This window comes from Ptychodera flava, chromosome 17 (genome assembly GCF_041260155.1).
Source record: "Ptychodera flava strain L36383 chromosome 17, AS_Pfla_20210202, whole genome shotgun sequence".
NCBI classification, from domain to species: Eukaryota; Metazoa; Hemichordata; class Enteropneusta; family Ptychoderidae; genus Ptychodera; species Ptychodera flava.
Window position 1 is genome coordinate 18,717,862 of NC_091944.1, and position 22,187 is coordinate 18,740,048.

The 22,187-nt window shown below is 37.8% G+C and overlaps 2 protein-coding genes across 2 annotated transcripts in view; one reads left to right on the forward strand and one right to left on the reverse strand.

The window, feature by feature from the left end:
- LOC139115681 (cullin-associated NEDD8-dissociated protein 1-like) overlaps positions 1–15,116 on the forward strand; it is a 35,095-nt gene extending 19,979 nt beyond the window's left edge. The window contains exons 22-36 of the mRNA XM_070677987.1: positions 1,899–1,984; positions 2,465–2,539; positions 3,157–3,252; positions 3,739–3,806; positions 4,623–4,717; positions 5,240–5,343; positions 6,925–6,992; positions 7,165–7,279; positions 8,284–8,358; positions 8,707–8,895; positions 9,450–9,521; positions 9,920–10,030; positions 11,600–11,660; positions 12,724–12,870; positions 13,470–15,116. Coding sequence (XP_070534088.1) covers positions 1,899–1,984; positions 2,465–2,539; positions 3,157–3,252; positions 3,739–3,806; positions 4,623–4,717; positions 5,240–5,343; positions 6,925–6,992; positions 7,165–7,279; positions 8,284–8,358; positions 8,707–8,895; positions 9,450–9,521; positions 9,920–10,030; positions 11,600–11,660; positions 12,724–12,870; positions 13,470–13,600 — 1,493 coding nt within the window. The 3' untranslated portion in view covers positions 13,601–15,116. The remainder of the gene's footprint in view (positions 1–1,898; positions 1,985–2,464; positions 2,540–3,156; positions 3,253–3,738; positions 3,807–4,622; positions 4,718–5,239; positions 5,344–6,924; positions 6,993–7,164; positions 7,280–8,283; positions 8,359–8,706; positions 8,896–9,449; positions 9,522–9,919; positions 10,031–11,599; positions 11,661–12,723; positions 12,871–13,469) is intronic.
- A 422-nt stretch (positions 15,117–15,538) lies between these two features.
- LOC139115686 (three-prime repair exonuclease 1-like) lies at positions 15,539–21,881 on the reverse strand. Its single transcript, XM_070677994.1, has 2 exons — positions 21,509–21,881; positions 15,539–17,604 (listed from the first exon to the last, which is right to left on the reverse strand). Exon 2 carries the CDS (start codon positions 17,602–17,604, stop codon positions 16,912–16,914), a length of 693 nt encoding a protein of 230 aa, XP_070534095.1. The 5' UTR covers positions 21,509–21,881; the 3' UTR covers positions 15,539–16,911.
- Between the last annotated feature and the right edge of the window lie 306 nt (positions 21,882–22,187).

Genomic DNA, 22,187 nt, shown 5'->3' on the forward strand with positions numbered 1-22,187 from the left:
TCCGACCGGGATGGGGTCGGAGGTACGGAGGCAAGCGGACGAATAGAATCTAGGCTAAGGTAGCCCTGTGCAGTATTTATTAAAGTACATTTTACCAGTATTGCCACTCCAGGTACCGTACTGTTGTAGAAATTATCTCCACATGTGATTTCTATCAGATCAAAGCTAGCAGCTTGGAACAGTATCATGAGCAAGGAGTATGTCAATATTACATCACACCATTATCACTCTAAATTTAGAAAGTGTCAACCCTGAAAACCCCCTGAGATAGGCTTAATGATTCTCTCCTGCATGGTGTAGTTTTCATACTTACAACCATTAGATTCTTAGAGGGGAGGTGGTCATTCATGCCAAAAAAGAAGCTGCAGAGAAAAAACATTGCTTCAGAAAAAATTTCCAGCCCTCCTATCTTTTCGGGAAAAATCTGATGCAACATAGAGTGATGTTTAAACAGTGATAAGCTTTACACAAGTGAATAAATTACAATTCAGATTTATTTAAGGAAGAATAGAATAACTGTACCTGTAAAGCAAAATAAGAATTAATCTTTTTAAATATCTCCTAAGACAAACTTTAATATCTTGTCCAGTTGTCTATGTTATGACAACAGACTTTCACAGTAGAAAGCAAAAAATTACAGAATCAAAAATATTGTGTGCTAAAAAAAACAAATACACATACTCTCATTATTTGTAATGTTAACTAAATAGAATAAGTGAACTTGATTAATTTGTTGTTAAAAAACCTGCATAATAACTTCAGTCTCCCAATATCTAATATTCTCTGATTTGTTTGAAGTATTGGTAAGTGATAAATAAGTATCAAGAGTACATGATCAGAAAGAACTAAAATGTGCTTTGTACTTTGTTGTATTTACAGTGTAAACTTGATTTGATACAAGCACTTAAAAAGTCACACATGTTGTTCTTCAGCTTGTGAAAAATCCACCTTGTCACACATCAGTGGTTGCTAAGAGAGTTATCCAGTAACTCAGTAGATGAAAAGTCAATTTGTTTTGAGTTAAATGAGCATAATCAAAAACTTAAACTGCATTTTTGAAATAGCAGTGTCTCAGACTTGACAAGATAAATGGCTGTAAAAACAATTGGCTTCCTGCTTATTTGCTTCCTGCAATCACATTGTATACACAACTACAGAAGGCTGGCAGGCAATGTGCCTGCTATCAATCAGTGAAATGACATAGGTCAAAGGTTAATGAACAGCAACAAAATGAGAAAAGTGTATTTCATAAGTTCTCATAGCAGTCAATGTTAACTGAAGAGATGATGACAGGTACTGCTCGCTGAAAACTTGAGTGAAAAGATCTGCTTTAATGCAACCTTACCACTGTTTGAATCTGTTAATTTTAACATTCCCAACTAGAATTAGATTAATGTGTAATACCAGGGGTGTGGTGTCTGATATTGTTGTATTCAGTTTAGACTGTAGGAAATCTGTTGCCAGAGGTTTGAGGAAAGAGCGCCCTCTTCAGGCAGATCTTCCTGGCTATGACTCTTCATGCCTCTCCAGTCTGAGATTATGTAGAGGAACGTCAGCAAAACTCTTGTCTATTCAAATTGTTAATCTTATCTCGGGACTGAGTTCTGTTAATTTGCTGATCTATAATATTGTTTAATTTTCTGGCGCCATAATGTCACAGTATAAAGAGCATATTGCTGATTTGCCTATTAAAGCGAAGTCAACGCTGTCCTTACTAGCACACATATTACTTAGCACAGATTTTTAAAAGGTTAAATTTATAGGCGGAATAAAATTTTTTCTTTCTAATCATTGCTTTCACTGTGATGGATGCTTGCTGTTCCAAAGGTTGTTCTATAACATACAAGTTTCATCATATAACACAAATTTAACATGGCGTCTTTCATTTCAAATGACAGGTAGTGCACTGAATGCAATGCTAGAGTTTTTCCAAGCCCTGGTAGTCACTGGGTCACCAAAGATGGGTTTCAGAGAATTACTACAGGTGAGAAAGAAATCTGGATAAGGACTGCACCATTACAGTCTGGGAGGGGTGTGTGTGGTCAAAATGAGGGATGCCAAGGCAGACCATATAAGTTTTAACCCACTTACAAATGGAGTGGACATTATATGGCTGATTTTGCAAAAGTAATAAGGGCAAATGAATAAAAAGTTATGTAAAACTGATTCAGCGTTGTAATACATTTTTTTGTTAGACATTTTTAAATTAGAATTCCCTTTCCAAGTAGAATTGATATTATTTAAACTCAACAGTAATGATGTATGGTTTTGGCCAGCTATATTTTCCATTAAGGTGACTCATTATAAGTTAATTTGCAGATTGACTTGTTGAATGCTCATCAATATAGTTTGCTGAAATGAATGTATTTTTCTAGAAAAGTTAGCACTAGATACCGAAGTGTTTCCAGATTGAACAAGTCAATCCACTGGAAATATAATTCTTATTTTCACTTTGTGTCTTCAGATGTTGATCAGCCCAATTTACAACCCAACACCAGCAACACAGCCTATGAATTCTCCCTTTGCTGTTCATAAACAGGTGAGATATGACAAACTACAATCAAACAGGAAAAAGTCAAATCTAGTTACCGTTTTTTGTTCAAAACTGTGTTTTACCCCAGCTTTTCTCAGCAGTTTTCTAGGCATTGTGTTCTCACTGATATGGGTAAGTGAGTGTAAAGTGTAAACCACAGCAGCATGAGATATGACAAAATACTCTCAAACAGAAAGAAAAGTCCAAGATGGTCAACCCTTTTTAGTTCCAAACTATAGTTTAACCCAGCGTTTCTTTGCAGTGTGCTAGGAACTGTGTTCTCACTGATAGGGATGAACAAGTGTGTAGTGTGAACCACAGCATCATGAAATGATACAATAGGTGTTTTATCAAAAATATCGTAACATAGAGTGTCTACTGTGTGTACTTCTTTTCTCTTTTTATACAAGAAAGCAAATTGACAGAGAAGTTTCCCAAAATCTGACAGTGCATCATTGCTTTGGCTAGTAGCATAAAATACGCTTCTTGAAATTGTGAAAAATACCTGGAAACCGCATTCTACTCAAGAGTATTCTATGCCAGTATAATGTGCCAAGGGAACAGATTTACAAGGTCATGACTCTATTTGATTTGCCATCTTCCATGTTCTTCCATCTTTGCAGGCTTTCCACTCCATTGCCAAGTGTGTGGCAGCCCTGACAATGACATGCTCCGGAGAAGGCACCAATGTCGTAGTTCAGTTTGTTAGTGATGTCAAGGTTAGTCCAAGAAATCATACCGCCCCCATCTTCCATCATGTAGCTGAAAGTCAACAGTGTGTCAAGACAAGCTAATAGAACTGAAGATTGGTAGACGTAGAATTAAATTAGATTCTATCTATCCATACTACAATGATGGTTGGTGCCTGTGTGAAATTGTTACTAATAGTGAGAACAGAATTTACATGTCCACAAAGCTTTCAGTTCAGTTCCAGCCAATCTTTGTTTATTTGCCTTGTAAAAAGGAAGTTAGATATTAACATAAGGATTTGAGATCAACCATATCTCTTAAGTCTTCTGATGATAATCATAGAATTCCTAAGCTCAGGAAATTGACTACATTGCAAGAATTAACAAGTAATTGTCAGCTGTACCTGTATGTATACTGACATGTGTTAGTCACTTGGCTTTGCATACCGGTATACTCTAACGTAACCAAATATTACATTTCATCTTGTGTAACATCGTACCTGTGTTCACTTTCAGAACCCTAAATCAACAGACTCAATTCGTCTGTTTGCATTATTGGCATTAGGAGAAATTGGCAAACACGTGTAAGTGAAATCATTTAATTTCAGTGATATGAAAATAGACACTTGTCTTCCCAATTGTCCCAAATATTTCTAAATATTTGAAGTTCATCCAGCAGTAGCAACACTTGGTCCAGAAAATGTCAGAGCTAACCTCATGCGCAAATCATAAAGTTTATACCAGCATACAGGTGAGGATAATTGCGCAAATTACAATTGAGCCTTTAAAATCTTTGATACACTGTATGTTTTAAAGTATATTTCTAGTAGTCTGTATACTGGAGTGGGAAACCATTTCACATGTTTGTTTTGATTGATGCCTCATTATGCAGCCATCATTGTAGATATGCCCTCTGATTTGCTTCTAATAAATATATCAAAGCTCTAATTTGAAAATTAACAACCAGCTCAATGAAAATGTATCACAGTCAATGAGTAACTTTTGGAAGGAAATTCAATGGCAAAGTTTCTGTGAATGTTTCAACTCTTTCACTACACTGAACTTATTTCTAGCTGTAGGACAAGACCTAAAGACTAAGCCAGTCATATGGCCTATGGGGAACACTAAACTTTGATTTGAAATATAACAGTTTAACTGGTTTATGAAAACACTTCGTGATCTAGTACATCCTTTTTCAGAAACACAAGTTTCTAGTCTACAAAATTAAATTATGTGTGTTTATTTCCAGTACACCACAATTTTGTTATTCCATCAGATGTAGCTTATTATTCATTGAAGGAATCGTTGAAGATTGCTTGCACTGGTTACATGGTTCAGAAACAGTTTAGCCTAGTCTGTTATAACCTTTCCTGTGAATCTATTCCATTCTTTGTAAACAGAGATCTAGGTAGTCAGAGTGATCTGCAAGCTGTTATCATCAACGCTTTCTCATCTCCTAATGAAGAAGTCAAATCAGCAGCGTCCTATGCACTAGGTGAGTCACTTCAACACGGCTTTTATACGGGATGGATAACATCAAGAATGAAAACTGTGTAAGCTAATAACTCTAATATCTGATGGTACTTCCTGAACAAGTACAGGTGGTTTGCCTATTGTATGTATACTGACTCTCTTTCCTCAGATCATGACCCTTGTGTTTTTACCACATTCCACTCAACTGAGTAGTACTGTACTCTGATCACTCCCCCCCCCCCCCACCAATGATTTGACAGAACACTATCATACCAAACTTTAACCAAGAATACAAGCTTTTCTGTCGTCATTGATAGTCATTTTATCAGACAGTAATGTTATCTGTGAAAGCCTAAAGTGTCTCGCACAGAATGCCTCGTCAACTGAAAGTGTGTGAACACCACTTTTGGTTTGAGGCTTTAAGGTCTCAGTTTGAGATGTTTTACCAACTCCACCATGAATTGCATGATAACATAACCCACGGTCCTTTTGTTTATCTGTTTATTTATTTATATATTTATTTGTTTGTTTGTTTTCTTTACAGGTAACATCAGTGTTGGTAACCTGTCTTTGTATTTACCATTTGTGTTGCGTGAAATTGAAACCCAACCTAAGAGGCAATACCTACTTTTGCACTCCCTCAAAGAGGTGAGAGACACTTTGTCTTCATTAACATCAAATAAAGAAAATGTCAATGATAATTATTTAGAAATAGGTTTAAGAAAGTGAAACACATTTCTTTAATATGAATCAGGTAGTATGTGTCTTGATAGTGAAAGACTTAAACTTTGGTCAAACTATCCTCAAGGAATATTTCAACAATTCTCTTTCAAATCAATAATTAAATATCAGGGGTCACCGTACAAGTATTGGTACTACAGAAACAAATTACCCAAGATTTACCGATATCTGTTCAAAATGGCCGCCATCCCTGTGATAACTCTATGGAGACAAACAACATTTTTGATTTTCAAAACACTAATACAGAGCCCTCACAAATGATAGATCAGTAAAGAATTGTAATAGTTTAAGAGTCTGAATATCTGTCCCCAAGGTGCATTCTACCTTAAAGAGGCACTCCCACTTGGTAACATTTTTAAAACACATTTTTTTAATGCCAACGGTCAATATTTGACGTGGCGACTCCGCGCGGATTGCGAGATATCGATAAAAACATGTCATTTCCTGAGCGTATTTTTCACATCCCGAAGTTTTACGATCGTTTCTGGTTATGACCCGAAATCCCCCGAAAGTGTGTTGTTGTGCTGATTGACGATATTCTAAGGAGTCCACAAACATTCGAATGACGCTCCTACTGCGATGACTTTATATACATTATTATCAATGCCTTTACCTCTGGTAATTCTTGTTTAAAACTTCTCCGTAGTTTTTGTCGTTTTCATTATCCTCAATCAGTTGTATTAAATTTTTAAAAAATACCACATAGATATCAGTTTTTACGTGTAAAATATTAGTTGACTACATTTTGTCATCTGCCACACAGTAACGCGTGGTTCGATACATAGCGGCCGCCACGTGTGGTATGCGCGCACACCACACGACGGCCACTATGCATACTGTATATCAACCGCACCTATCTGTGCTAGTCACCTATGCGAATTCTGGTGGAATCAGCAAACTTTGTTTTTCGTTTTTTTGCCGAGTCAGTAAGACTCTGCTTTCTCAAATGGGACATGACCGCTCACCGACGCGAGTGGTACTGCTGTGGCGTACAGCAGCGTCAGCGTAGACTCATACTCCATAGCATAGTTGACAATGGCCACAGTGCCGAACGTTCTATGTTCGGAAGCTGAATTCAGGTGGGCAACCGGAATTCAAACTTTAACTTTTTTAAGGACATGTTTTTATCGATATCTCGCGATCCGCGTGTAGTCGCCATGTCAAATATCGACCGTTGGCATTAAAAAAATGTGTTTTAAAAATTTTACCAAGTGGGAGTGCCTCTTTAAAATTTGCATCAGAAATCCGCATTTTTCCTTTGTATGACCAGAGTTTGAATGATCAGTAGATTTTTTTCATCAATATGAAGAGTAAGCATTGAAATGGTTTGTGCAGAAGTATGATTTTGCAGTCATGTACAAGTCACTGTGAAGTAAAGTGTGATGATCCTCAGTGTTGTTTTTGAATGCACTCTTTACAGCATCCAATTCTGATATTTTTCATACTGGAAAACCCACCTCATTTAATTCTTATTCTGTTCCTCCTCAGATTATCGCATGTGAGTCTGTCAGTGCATCGGCAGTTGAGCATATCAAGCCATTTGTTGGTAATATTTGGTAAGTTGCCATGTAAATCATCATTTTGATTTCCCCTCAATGTTCCTTGACCTTCGACACTCAATCATGGAAAAAACGGCTTTAGTTTTGTTGACTTGTAAGCTTTGAATAAATTCACATATGTTGGACATGGAGCATATTGTGCTTATAATTTTTCCATTCAATTGAACAGGGAATTACTGTTCAACCACTGTCAATGTCCAGAGGAAGGCACTAGGAATGTTGTAGCTGAATGTCTGGGAAAATTAACCCTGATTGATCCAGCTATGCTACTACCAAAGTTAAAGGTGAGTGAACAACAAAAAATATCTAGTCATTAATATGTTCACCCCCAGTGCCCTGTAAACAGGTCCACAATCACCATTGATACCAATGGGTTTGGGCCAAACCATGGCAGTGAAAGGGATAAATACAAAGTTTTATACGTCTGTCATTATGTGCTCGTGTTGCTCATACTTCATTGTTTTTAGCTCATATTTGGTTTTATATATAAATACCGAAAAGAGCTTATATGATGAGTCTGAGTGGCGTCTGTGTCTGTATATTTGTGGGTATGTGCGGATGTATGTCCGTCACACACAAAGCCTCCCATACCGCCAAAGCTACCATCTCAGTATTTGGTGTACAGGTAGATGTAGGGGTTGAGATATGAATTTGTTCAAATTAACACATCAGTGTGAAAAATGTGCAAATGAGGTAAGAAAAAGGGAAATACTGCAAGTGTGCAGGAGTGGTGGCAGTGAAGTGAATCAGCCAACACATCTGAATAAGAGGATTTTGACCTTTAACGTATTTGTATGCAGGGTACCTATTATGTTTGGGAGTGATAGCAGTGACTGAAACAGCTAATTTGTCATTTCCTGTCATTGTTTATGAACTGTGACATATTAACAGATCTGTTGAAACCATATGGATGTCTATTTTTGTACATCCATGGTAGAAAGATTCTCTGCTATGCATGTTGCTAAAGTTGACCTTCAGTACCCAAAGTTTCAGACCTTATTTACTTTTGTCATTCTTAATTTTCTGGTTTAAATATTTCTTGTTGTTTTTCTGGTTGTATTTCTTGTTGTTTTTCTGGTTGTACTGTGCAGAAATTGTCATAAAATCAATGCATAGTTTTCCTGCACTGAACAGATAGAAATAACACTTATTGTTGATCTTTGGTATATTGTACCAATTCTGATCAAATTTGAGCGACACCGTATAATTGCGGTATTTTTACAATATGGATCAAGCTTCACTTTAAGGAATTTTATAATGAAATTGTACATTTGAATCTTCCTTTCAGGAAAATTTGAAATCCCCTTCACCCTACACCAGGAGTACAGTAGTTACTGCAGTCAAGTTTACCATCTCTGATCATGTGAGTATCCCGTATTCATATTCTTCATTGCGTTCCATATAGTGTCATTGATCTGATTTCATCTGTACAGCACTTGTGTGGTTTTCAGCTTGAGATGTAGCAGTACAGTACAATTAGAGTGCAGCGTTAATTACAGTGCTTCATTTCATGCAACAGTCACACTGAGATACTCTGTGAAATGTCTGAATTACAAAGTATCAATCCAACTGGGTGTATGGCCTTGTTTTTTGACACTGTGTAACTTATTCTGCATTTGGTGTCAATGAAGTGTAGAACTCAGACATGAACTGCTCTTGTCATCCAAAAGATGCATGTGCCAATAATCATGTCGCCATCTCTTCAATGCAGCCTCAGCCGGTGGACTCTCTACTGAGGAGTTGCATTGGTGATTTCCTGAGTACAATGGAAGACCCAGATCTGAATGTGAGGAGGGTGGCTTTAGTTACGTTCAATTCAGCCGCTCACAACAAACCATCTCTAATCAGAGACCTACTTGATGATATTCTCCCCAATCTTTACAATGAAACCAAAGTTAGGGTAAGTTATGAGTTATCTCATGTCGCAGAAATCAATTGTACCATACCCCTCTGCCTTGCTACAGTACCTGAAGTATCAATTGTGTATAAGAGTGCCATAATGCAATGCGATGTTAGAATTTCCTTAACTAATCATATGTTTTCTGTGACAACAGTTCCCATTTGTATGTGTCAAGTGCAGTGAACTTGTCTATTGAGGACACCCATAGAAATGTTAAAAAGTGTCCATATTGGAAAATCTTTAAGCCCAAGTAAATTATAGTTATTTGAGAAATAAGAAACACTGTGACTTGTGCTTGGGCGACACTTCCTCTTGACCCCCATATATGAAATTACCTTTATAATCGGCCGACTTTCCTTTGAGGGAGCACCTCAAATTAAACCTTTAACAGGTTTAGGATCAGGGTTTGGGTTGGTTTTAGAGTGAGCATAATTTCAAATGTAGTACATGTATATTCTATGGAAATACAGAGAAGGTCTTTGAGGAGTCCTGATGAAACCTTTCTGATACTAAAGCCTAACTTTTTGTGTCACTTCTGTTTTTGCTGTTAACAGAAAGATTTAATTCGTGAGGTTGAAATGGGTCCGTTCAAACACACCGTGGATGATGGACTTGACATTAGGAAGGTGAGTCGGACAAACAAAGCCATGATTGTAACTTTTATACACTGCTTATAAATCCAGTAGAAGCTTGGATCAAGCTGCAGAAGTTGCTGTCTGTGTAGATATCAGTCTGCAAGTGTGTCCATAGGATACTGTAAGATCCATGGCTCGAGAGCTCTGCCCTCCTTGTTTTTGGAAGGGAGATGATATATAATCCACTCCTTCAAGCAACAGCTCTTCAAGTATAGTATAAGGGATCAGTTTTGTTTTAAGCCATCGCCATAGAAGCCAAGCTGTTAAGTGTAGTAAGTATTCTGACAGATGGAGGCAAGTCTAAGAGTCTGAAAGAAAAATTATTTCTGTTAGACATAGGTGTTGTGTTCGCCAATCCCATGTGATGCTTTCTTTCAATCTTTTTACAGGCTGCCTTTGAATGCATGTACACTTTACTTGATGCTTGCTTGGATAGGATAGATATCTTTGAATTCTTGAATCATGTTGAGGACGGCCTCAAAGACCATTACGATATCAAGGTAAGTGAACAACCACCCCCCACCCCCACCCCCAAGCCAATTTGTCCGGAGCAATATTCATGATACTGTAAAACTTTAACCGGTGGTCCCTCAGAAATTTCAAGATCAGTAATTAAATATTCTTCTTTTTGAACATTTTTTATTGTGTGCCCATTATTAAGATATCCTTTCAGAATTCTACCGTACCAAAAAGATGACAAGGTAGTGCATGTGGAGATATCAGGACTGCTGTTCATTTCTTGTCAAACTTCAACGTTTTTGATGTACTCTCATGCATGTTTTGATGGAAGTTTTTTACTTTACCATCTTAAGCAGCGTCCATTAGCAAGATTCCCAACCATTCAAATTTAGTAGCATTATCAGATATGTGTAACAATAATTCAAGCACACATTCTACTAGCCCTGTTTCGTGGCTGTCATAGAGAGATGCAGATTTCTCAGCTCACTCAGCTACAGAGTTCATTTGTGAAGAATAGTGCAACCATCTGATGTCGTGGATGGAGAGACTTGATGGCCAGAAGTAATGATAGGGTCCATGAAAAGTCCTGGAAAAGTCCTTTAAAAATGAAATTGAGTCCTGGAAAGTCTGCAATTTTTCAAAAATGACAAAATTATCAGTTGTGAGAATTATAAACAAAATAATGTATTGTGCAAATGATATCTCAGAGTTTCCGTTACAATTTCAAAACTTGAATATGATTTTACGCAACTTGGTTTTTATTTGCGTAAAATGTATCAACAATGCGTACGGTGTCGGTGGGAATCGGTATCTGAAGTGAGTTGGGCAGTCTTTTCTGTCGAACTGGGGGGTTTCCTTAAATGTGCATGCTCTATTAACAAAAAACAATAACCTGAGGGGCTTCAAGGTATAGTAGCTGAACGCTTGCAATGCCGTGACATGATGCATGTCTCGTATATGATCGTAGACTCGATGGATTCTTGAAGTTTTTGCATCTGTAGTGCCATTGTTTGTACAGAATTGATTGACATGATGCTTTGTGATGATGAAATACAATGTCGCATAAAGAGTTGCGGTCCGCTATAAAAGTCTAAAATGTTGCAATATCATGATAAAATGTCACTTGCAAGCGGGTGCATTGATGTTCTATTTTTGTCCTGCATTGAACCACATTCAGGCAATGTAGTGCAGGCCAAGTACGTCCGTGTCATGTGGCGGTATTTCTCGATGCGTATTAGTTTACGCAATCATGATTTTTTTCGCGTATTTCAGAACAATTTTGCGTAAAATACGCAGGATTTTGCGTTAATGGAAACGCTGTATCTGGAAAATGGTATTTTGGACCTTAAAAAATCCTGAAAATCCTTGAATTTTGAATGAACCCTGCAGTAAGTCAACATGTCACAACAACATGGAAACCTTCACAGTGCCTTTGTGGTGCATCTCAACAGTGACAATATTCAACAATATACTTGTCAGACATGAGTTTTCTTAACTTCCAAAATTTCCCCTCTCTTCAATAACAAATTGAACTACTGCTATGGACTTTGTGTGAAAGGGAAAAAAAAATCAATAGACGCACTGTAAACTTTCTTTTTCTGTCTTACCAGATGCTGACTTACCTAATGTTGGCTAGGTTATCATACCTCTGTCCCAGTGCCATTCTGCAGCGTAAGTAATGCCACCTTTAATGATCATCAATTTATGTGTAGATTTTGAAAATAAGGTACATGAGTACCTTCTCAAGTCACGTATTAAGGTTGCATATATTTTCCAAATGTACAGAAATTGCATTAAATATGGTTTGCTTGCAGCAAATTCCCAAAGATTATGAAAATTATGGTTAAGTTTATTGCCTGTAACAGGTTAATTAATACATATTTATGAGAATGATGCATAATGAGGGTAAATATTGAAGACCAAACAGTACTTTTGTCAATTGAGTTTGGCTCCAGCTAAGTCCCAATTTACAACTTTAACACAGAGTTCATATCTGTTAGAAATACAAGAGTGAGTGAGTGAGAAAAATGACAAACAAATATGATATGCGAGTTGCAATAGTTTTGCAGAAGGTTCTGTGATAAATTGTCAGTGAATAAGCATTTCAATGGCTGAGATTTAATATTCATAGGTACATAATTCCATTATTTACCTATGAAAATTAAATCTCAGCCATTGAAATAGTTTCATTATTTAGCACCTGCAAATGAAATGGCTGAAATAATGAATGCGCCTTTTGATCTGGTGTTTGGACCCTCAGACTTTTACAATATTCTTTTGGCTTACCACCTGTGAGGGCTCATTTTGAAGCTTATGGAGTAAATAAACTTTTCTGCAACTAATTTTGTGAAAATCAGGAATTCCATTTTCTCCTCTTGAGACAACACAGGGATGGCAGCCATTTTGAATTTCAAATAATAGTAAATATTGGTTATTTGTTTCTCTAGTACCAAAATTTGCACAGTGATCCGCAATTTTTATTCTTGATTTTGAAAGAGAATGGTCGAACATGTGCTTGAGGAAAGTTTGAGCAAAAGTTTAGGTATTTCATATTTGAGGTGCAAACTACTGAAAAGATGAAATTAGAGATTGACGGGTATATAAAAACATGCCCAGTACTATTTGATGAGAGGCATTATGTATCAAAAACCCATATTGGATAGATTTGTGTCAGAGAGGTTTCAGTTGGTCTTTTTTTAATGTTTACATGTTAATTGATACATTGATGTAACAGGTCTGGATAGACTGATAGAGCCACTGAGGGCGACCTGTACAACCAAGGTCAAGGCCAACTCTGTCAAACAGGAGTTTGAGAAACAAGACGAATTGAAGAGATCAGCTATGAGAGCGGTGGCGGCTCTGATGGCTATACCAGATAGCGGTAAGTCGACCTCACGTAGCTGTTACAATCAAGTTGACCTGAACTGTACATGGACTTTGATGCAGGTTCCAGATACAAACTCATTTGTACTCATTTATTGCCACTGTATGCAAACAATATTATTTCATCATTGCTAACCTTTAACCCACACACCCCCACCCTGACAAGCACAGTCATCCAACGACAATGACAAAAGCAATGGGATTACAAACCAAATGCGATCGGTGTACATGTTAAGCCACATAGTTCAACAGTTCGCGTCAGATTTGGTTTGACTGCAAAATGATTGACAAGTTTAGTTTCCAGTGTGCCACATTGTAGAGTAAAATACCGTGTTCATACTCAGCCATACGTCACTGTGAAAATCAAAAGTAACTTTTCAAGAGCAGCCTGGTGCAAAGCTGACAAAATCAGAAGTCTGTAACAATTAAAAGGTTCTGAATTGCCACAAAGAAAATAGGTTCAGGAAAGTTGCAGTAGGCAAATGTTGAAGAGGTTTCTCAGTAGCATGGACGAAATGTTCATTAAAATATTTTAAATATATTGTCATACCTTTGTTCTAAATGATTTCATTTGTTTCCATGTTTGATTTATTGCAGATAAAAATCCCCTGATGAATGAATTTGTGTCGCAGATCAGATCCAGCCCGGAGATGTCCACCATGTTTGACAGCATTCAAAAAGACGCTGCGGCCAGTGTCAGCACCGACTCAATCATGGACACCAGTTAAAAAAAAAACATTTTAAAAAAATGATAGCATAACTGACAAATTATAAAAGCAGGCACAGTCTTATGTATTGTAACAATTGTTTAAAAAAAAATACCAGTCGTGGGTGCTCTATTTCTGTACAGACAAACTGTATTGATCACTGTGTCCCATCCTAAAACCCGGCATGGGGTTTACCTTACGTTTATACTTCTATAGACTTTTTTAAGCTCATGTAATTGATAGTGTCAAATTATGATAGAGCCGTTGTTTCTTCCAATGCCCTGTTTATTTTTTTCAAAAAAATTTGAATTTTTCCACACCAGTATTTCAAATATAGTCGACACCGGCCATTTATGGTCACCAGAGAGTAATTGACAGACTATATTTTTTTTCTGCTTACCTTCAACATTTCAATTGAAATTCCTGTTATCACAGTGAACTCTGCATTAGCTTGGAGTTATGTACTGAGTGGGGTTGATTTCATGTAAGCTAGGGGGTCTGTCTGGACAACTCTGTGTTCTGATTGGTCAAAACTGTAGGTTGAAACCTTAGCTTTTAAATCTGAGAAAAAGAGCTTTACAAGCCATGTATGTATGAAACCAAAGCCCTATTACTCGAAGAAACATCTTTAGCAGACTCTATTGCCATCAATACCACGAGCAGTACCTTCAGTCTGTTTTTTGTTCTTTCACTAGAAAGAAAGTGAGCATGCCAGCCTCAGAAAGCGTGAAGCAATTTTCGCCATATCTATAGTGCCATGAAATTCTTTATGGTGACATAAAATGTTCAAGGAAATTTGTACAGTATGCCAGTGTTTCACACCATAGACCGCCCGTGCACTATCTTCTGTCAGGGTTTCGCAGTGTTATGGAAAGTTAAACAGAAAGCGCCCTCTTGAGTTCAGGCACCACCAGTCACAAAAGGTGGCCTGGTTCCTTTCCCCCTCATGCAAAATGCTATGCTCTGCACACAAGACTGTTTTGACAGCTGGCCTAAACTTGGCCGAGGCATCACTGTACAGTGACAGGTGGTCTAAACTTGGCCGAGACATCACTTCACAGTGACCTCAAAATACCTACCTATGGCAAGCTCGCCCTTTGGTAGATTTGGACCGTGAAGATGGCAGTTGGACATTGTTTTGTGTTGAGTAAAGCATGAGTATATCTGGTAAAAAAATTTTCTACATGATGTGTTTGCAGCTGTGCATTCCCTTATGGAACACCGCCCTCTAGTGTTATGTCGAGGAACGTTGAAGGAAATTTTCATCAACTTCTTTTTGGTTAAGAAGTTTGATGTCTGTCTGAAATAATGTAGAAGTTTAAAACTTGTCATGCTTTTTTTTTTCTAATCACAATGGAATTATCTTTAACATAGAAAGGAAAGTTTTATTAATGCCAGCAAGCGCTGTAACTTTTTTCTTGACCTAAGAGTTGTATAATAAGTTCTTAGAACATAGATGGCAAAGTAAACTGCGGTGCATAACAAAATGTTTCCTCTGAGTTGAAATAAATGATAAAGTGAGATAAAAACTTCAAAATATTTGTAGACTGCTCTTTCTAAGAGTCTAACACAGCACAGGCAGACTGGAAGATTCCGTCATCGGTCAAGCCAAGACTGAGTGTGGAAGTGCTCACATATAATGGATATTCCAGTCTAATATGCATGCGCACGCTGATAAAATATGTTGCATGAATATGGTTATGTTATAATGTAGTCAATTTAGGATTGGCATATACACACCTTGCCAGGCCCACTGAAATGTATTTCAACCTTTTCACATTCTGCCCTTTTTCATCTGCCTTCCTCCGTGAACAGGAAGTAATATCGTTTTTGTACCACAGGTATCCTTGCCATTGCTGGAACTAAGCTTGTGGTTTGTGTAAAAGTGCATGATACAAAATTTTAATATGCTTTTTGAAGCGGAAGTTTTATGGTAGAAAGCAGTCGTTAATGCAGAGATATTTATTGAAACTTTAATGGTGCCAGCAAAGGAACCGGTTAACATATACACATGCAAATCAAAAATTATTTTTTAAATACAAAAACAAGAACACAATGAATATTCTTAACTAAGTAAATGACATGCAGTCAAGGTTGATCTTTACAGTCACGTATTGTCAAACCAATTTGAAACAGGCTCAATCTGATCAAAATCTGATGCTGAAATTTGAATTTTGTCTTTATGATTGTCAGTTTGGGTAGTATGTGTCTCAAAACTGAAAGACGTGCACTTTGGTTGACACTTATCTCAGTGAAACTTTCAAACAATCTCTTCAAAAAAATCAACAATAAAAATCTGGAGTCGCCATGAAAATTTGAGAGTAGAAAAACAAATTACCTAACATTTACCCACATGGAAAATTCAAAATGGCCACCAACCCTGTGATAACTCTGATTGGAAAAATTAAAGTTTCGGTTTTCACACAAAACAAGACTGAGAAAACTTCATGTGCTGGAAATGCTAGAAAATGAATTCACACAAATGGTAGACCAGAAAAATGTAAAATTTTGAGAATGTCAGTCCCAGAGATGCATTCTCCCAATCGCAGTCCATGGCACAATGGTTTTGATGAGCTCGATATACCATAGACCCTCGAGAAATATTCTCGAGGGTCTATGGATATACCTGGTGCCCCCTCACACCAACCCCCTCCCCAGCAGTCCCTCAAAGATAGATGAGCATGAACGAGGTAGAATCTACGCTGGTCTCTTCCTTGAACTATATTGATCTCAGTCTAATTATCTCTATTGTTTGGAAAACAAGAGTAAGAATCATTGAATTGACGAAGTTTTCAACATTGCTTATTATCATTGTTAGGGACAGACCATTAGTTCCTGGGAGAGGGGTGGCAAAAAATTTGAAAATATCTGCAGAGCAAAAATTGAGAACAAAAGTGCGGCCATGCTCATTTAAAATATTTACATAAATGCTGATAAAAATGTATAGAATATGTATGATGCACCATAGACCCTCGAGGGTCTATGGATGCACAAAATCTGGAAGAACAATTTTCAAATTTTGAAATAAGGTGTAAAATAGAAAGTCGGCCTGATGACTTTGATATTCAACTTGAATAGGCTTACACTGGATTTCAAGTTTCTGGAAAATCCTACAAGTTTATTGAAGCTGGCAAGTTCGAACGGCCACATCAAACAAGTTCAAGAACCTAGGAAATACGAAAGTAGTAGTGAATGTTGACGTTGGTGGCATCACGCAACCCAGAGTTGTCCAACACTTCGCTGGTGGTGCATGCGACGCGCTTTATCTTTATTTTAATGTACCCCAAAAGAGTTTTTATTTTACTTTGTAAAAAGCACAACTGTGAGCTGGCCTATAGTTCATATTCAGACTTATTTTGTTCAGTCCAGTTGAGAAACTTGCACATGAATGCTGGCAGCGATACCAAGTCCAGCAAAGTTTCAGTGTCCCCCTCTGCCGTGTGAGATGATGGCTCGTAAGTAAGGTAATTGTCACAGAGGTCAGAAAGGGTATGGCTCTCTCCCGGCAACACTTTCTGGAAGAAAAGCAAGCTGTCGATGGTGTATAAGTTTATGTTCCAAAAACTGTCGGAAGTCCTTACTTTGCCCATCTCTCTCTTCAGTACTTTGAAATCAAACCTGTCTCCAGCGTGGGCTACCAGGCACACTGGCTCCGCTTGCCTCAGCAGAAAACTTTTGACGGAAACCACGAGGAGTTTATTCGTCCGTTGCTTCCCGTACTTCTCCAGCATATCCTTACTAAGACCCGTCATTTTCTGTGCCCTGGGAACCACTGGCTTCTCCGGAGTTATGCACATCAACAGTTTGTCCTGGACGCGGGGCTCGTCTGCCTCGGTCGATGCTTTCGTCAAGGCTTTTCTCGGTACGGCTCTCATGGCTAATTCGATCACATCGGGCAGTTTTTTCCCACTGGGTAGTCCAGTAGCTTCTAAATCCATGAAAACGAAAGTTTGGATCGGCATGCCTTTATTTTCTTTGTCAGTTTGATTGCTTTCGTCTGGTTTCTTTCCTCCACACTTGGCCATCTGTAATTGTAGAAAAACGAAATAGCACTGGAGCTGCCAACAATGTAGCCTGTCGACAACGGTGACAAGACACGTAAACCTTACGCCGATGGAAATTTGCGTTCTATTTTACACAAAAAATCATTTACAGTAAGGGGTGGACCATTTGATATCCTGGGGGGGGGGGGCTTGGAAGATTGGTGGAGAGCCATTATTTTTTTCCCACCTGCTTCACCATGAATTATTTTTTTTCTACAGGGCATATGCTGGCAACTTTTTTTTTCACTTTCCTTTTTCGAGATATATTTTTTTTTACCAAATTTCGGTGCAATGTTTGTTTGCTTGGTTTTTCACACCCAGTAACAAGATGCTGTTCTATCGCACACAGACTATATTCAAGAAACTAAATAAAGATATGTAAATACATGTACATTTTTGATTCACTTTACAAAAATATCAGTTTATAGATCTTATTTATACCATGGGTAACACACTGAAAATACAAATCAAACAACCTGATTACTGAGTTCTACATTAAGCATTAACAAACTTACAGTGAAAACTTTTCTGAGAACATCACTGGTGTCATCAGAAGAGATGATGGTATCCTACATATATTTGTAAAATCATGTACATTTATGGCATTTACTTGTGCTTGAAAAAACTATGTCATTGTCTGACAAATGTCCTGGTTTGAGTGATATTAGCAAGTTGAACAGTCCACTTGACTGACTGAGTCCACTTGACCCAGTTCATGGCAGTCTGTCTCTCTTCTTGTGGTATTTTGACAAAATCCATACATTCAGATTTACACATTTCTGGAAAACACTGGTGAGCAATTTCAATTTCAGCATACTTCCTCTAATCAGAAGGTCATGTATACTGTACAATTGTTCATATTCAGTGATTTAGAATATAAAGGAGATGACTGAGAGAAAAGCCGTCTGAAATAGTGTGAAAATCTTCCTCAATGAGACCACTTCAGACGAGTTCTTGTTTTCAGTTGCTGAAAGCTACAGTGATAGTAGCTGTAACTTTTGACAATTTTTCAGTGTTTTTGTTTGTGTATTTATTTCAGTTCCTCGTTTAATAAATTCTAAGTTATTGTTCCTCAAGCTTGATTTTTATTGATGCTGCAGTGTGCATCGAACAATTGCCAAGATTTATTTTTCCGAGTCGCAATGGTCCATAATTGTTTTTCCATCAGCCACTTAAAGCCAGATTTTTTTTCGAGCAACTCCACCTGGCATCTTTTTTTCCCCCAAATCTTCCAAGCCCCCCCCCCCAGGATATCAAATGGTCCACCCCTAACTCACATTCCCCTACCGCCTGCTGACGGGATTTTTTTTTTTATTATGTAATAATTATTTTTCGTTATAGATAACTTAAGACAGTTTTAATGCGATTGATTCAATATTTCGTGTAGAATAGAACTGGAAGAATAGCTTTTATTTACTTTGCTTCTTTGTGAACCACATTTTGTGAAATAAAATAGTTATGATTGTGTAGATGTCTCTTTTTGCAGGTCACCGTTGTCGGGAGGCTACGTTGTTGGCAGGGTAACACTGCCAACAACGTAGCCTGCCGACAACGGTGACAAGACACGTAAACCCCACGATGGAAATTTGCGTTTTCTCTTTTACAGCTAATCATATCACCCCTCCCAATTTGTATTTTTTTTGCAACAGTTAATTCAATAAAGTTTTAATGCCGATTGATCGAGTAGACAGTTAAGTTATATTTCACGGTCCCCGCTAACGGGAAGGGGGGGGGGGAGAGAAACGAGCATGAAGAATAGCCTTTCTTTACTTTGCTTCCTTGCCAACCACATTCAAGTTTGTGAAATAAAATACTTATGATTGTGTAGATGTCTTTTTTATGCATGTCACCGTTGTCGGCAGGCTACGTTGTTGGCAGGGCAACACTGCCAACAACGTAGCCTGCCGACAACGGTGACAAGACATGTAAACCCCACGATGGAAATATGCGCTTTATTTTACAACAAATCATTTACAGTTTATTGTTTGCAGTCGTCTGCTTCGAGCTAATAGATACAATGTTAATATTTTTCACAAGATGGGATGACAGAAACAAAAAAAATACCAAAGCGAAGTTAAACACAATAAAGCCTGCTCCTACGAAACTTTATTTGTAAATTAAAGTTTTTTTACACTTAAAGTTTTAGTTTTTCAAGCTTTTCACCAAAAATTCGAATTGATAATGAAAACAAATATAAGTTCTGAGTAGAGTAAATTTTGCATGTCATCGGACGCTCTCGTCGGCTGCCGACAATTGTAGCCTGCCGATAATAAGACACTAGTGTCTGCACAGAAAGTTGATTCCTTGACGCTCCTTTTCCTACTTCCCCCGAATTATCGTTTGCAGCTATTTACTGAAAGGATATGATGGCTGTTTGTAGCGATTGTTTTTACATGTACAACATGTATTTCTATTGGATGGATATTATGTTTTCCATTAATTTTGCACGTTGTCACCTTTAACATCAAAAGGACTGTTTGGGAATATCTAATAAAATTACGTTTTGCTCTTGGAATAGAAGTTTTAACATTACCAAATTATGTACCATGCGTAACTTGACTTCGGAAAAAAAGAAAGCAATTAGCTAACTAACCATCAGAATTACAAACTTAAATAATAATAATACTACGTATTTAAATGAAGTAATGCATGATGAACTACATGTAACCTTATTTTGTCGTGGCAAAGTTTCTGTGGTCGAAACAAAACTAATTCTGAATTTCAATTCTCAGAAGAATGACAATTTTGTTCCCATCAAACATTAGGGTGCCCGGCTACGGAGAACTTTGCCTTGGAAATCGACCAATATCAGCAATGCTGAAACATGCTCACCATAATTGTTGCTTGACCACAAGGGGGCTTGAACAGAACTGACAACGTATACGACCCTGTATCAAAGAGTGTTTTGTTGTAAAATTAAAAATGTCTCTACACATTTGGCAAAGATTCACATGCAGCGCAGATTTCGTGCACTTCGAGTTCAAAGCCCGGCGATGGGGGCCCAGGGGATCGCTACATATCGCTCATTAAACCTGGTCAGTTTTTCTTCCTCAGGATCACACAAGTACTGTAAGCTAAAGCAAAACGGGGAGCAACATTTACCCGTACCGTACTATGGTCTTCAGGCCTGGCATGGCACATGTGCCTGCATAGATGGCACTTAGCCTGAATAGGAGTGATGTCATCGTATACGCATGCGCAGATGTTAATTTGTCTCTGTTGTTGGCAGCCTACATTGTTGGCAGAATACCGGCAGGGGCATCCAATGTACTAGGACTCAATGGGAGCATAGAGGGGTTATATACTCCTAGTATAAAGGCCGGCCGCGCCCATGTCATACAAAACTCATACACATACAGCGATTTTATCGAGTGATGCTCTGCAGAACGGAAGCTCAATCCTGATGAAATTATATACTAACTCGGTTATGTTATATCAATATTTCATAATTATGATTTATTATTTTTAATAATTATGAAAATAATATCATATTATCACATATATATTTAGACTATTCATTTCCGTTCACACAGCTCGTATAACATGTATAATGTAGGCATTGTTTCTCACACCGAGTTGTGAACCACGAGTTCTGACAACCGGTTTTTTGTAGTGGTTTTTATGTTGTTTTTGATTTTGTTTTGTATATTTGCAATACACGACATATTTCACGCTTTAGCGTGGCTCAGTTTTCAAGCTGTTCTCAAATGGTACGAAACAGAAGCCGGCGGAAGTATACTGCAAGGACTTCCGTAATATTGCTCTCCTATCCTATTTGTGAAAAATGGCGAGCTTTAAGCTTATAGTTGCTGGCAATTAATTTTGCATTACTATCTCTCGAAAAGTCCTTTCTGAGCGTCTACCAAACTGATTTGTTACGACTCACCTTTGGTATCCACTTCGTCAACTGGTGGAGGCTGCACCGAAAGAGAAGCGAATCGGCGGTGACAACTTGTAGACTTTAGACTGGGTACGTGGTCCTATAAACCCGTGCATTTATACGGTGTGAAGCAACGGAGTTCGCCGAAAATAGAAGTTGATGTCATCTAATGTACAGTTGCGAGAACTACGTTACCGGGAATTTATAGATATGCAGTTTTACATCAGCTCATATGTATACCGCTATACCTTAGCCTATCACATCTTTCGGTAACACCTCGCACAAGGGGCAAAGTACGATGATTACACGCGACTGACAGCACAGTCACTTGTGGTTCGGTACACAGCGGTCGCTGTGTGATATGCATTGACCTACTTGTACATCTGTGGCCAGGAATCGATATTTTTGAAAAGAAAAACTAGTTTCCAATAAATTCTTATAATCTTTCTCCGACCCATTTTCAGCAAAACCCGTGAGGCCGAACAAATTCAGCAACACCTGACGAGGAGGTATTAAAACTTTAAACTCGTCACCCTGTGGTCAAAGTTAAACCTATCAGCCCGAGTCAAAGTTGGATGTAAAGAATTTTAATAATTTGAACGACAACGAGAAACAAAGAATTCCCCTCACGTAACAAATTCATTCCGGGTAACAAGTCAGATTTCTGACTTTAAGGTTCTAAGAC

Bases quoted from the DNA above. Each gene is read 5' to 3' on its own strand.
- LOC139115686 (XM_070677994.1), bottom strand. From the start codon at position 17,604: ATGGCCAAGTGTGGAGGAAAGAAACCAGACGAAAGCAATCAAACTGAC.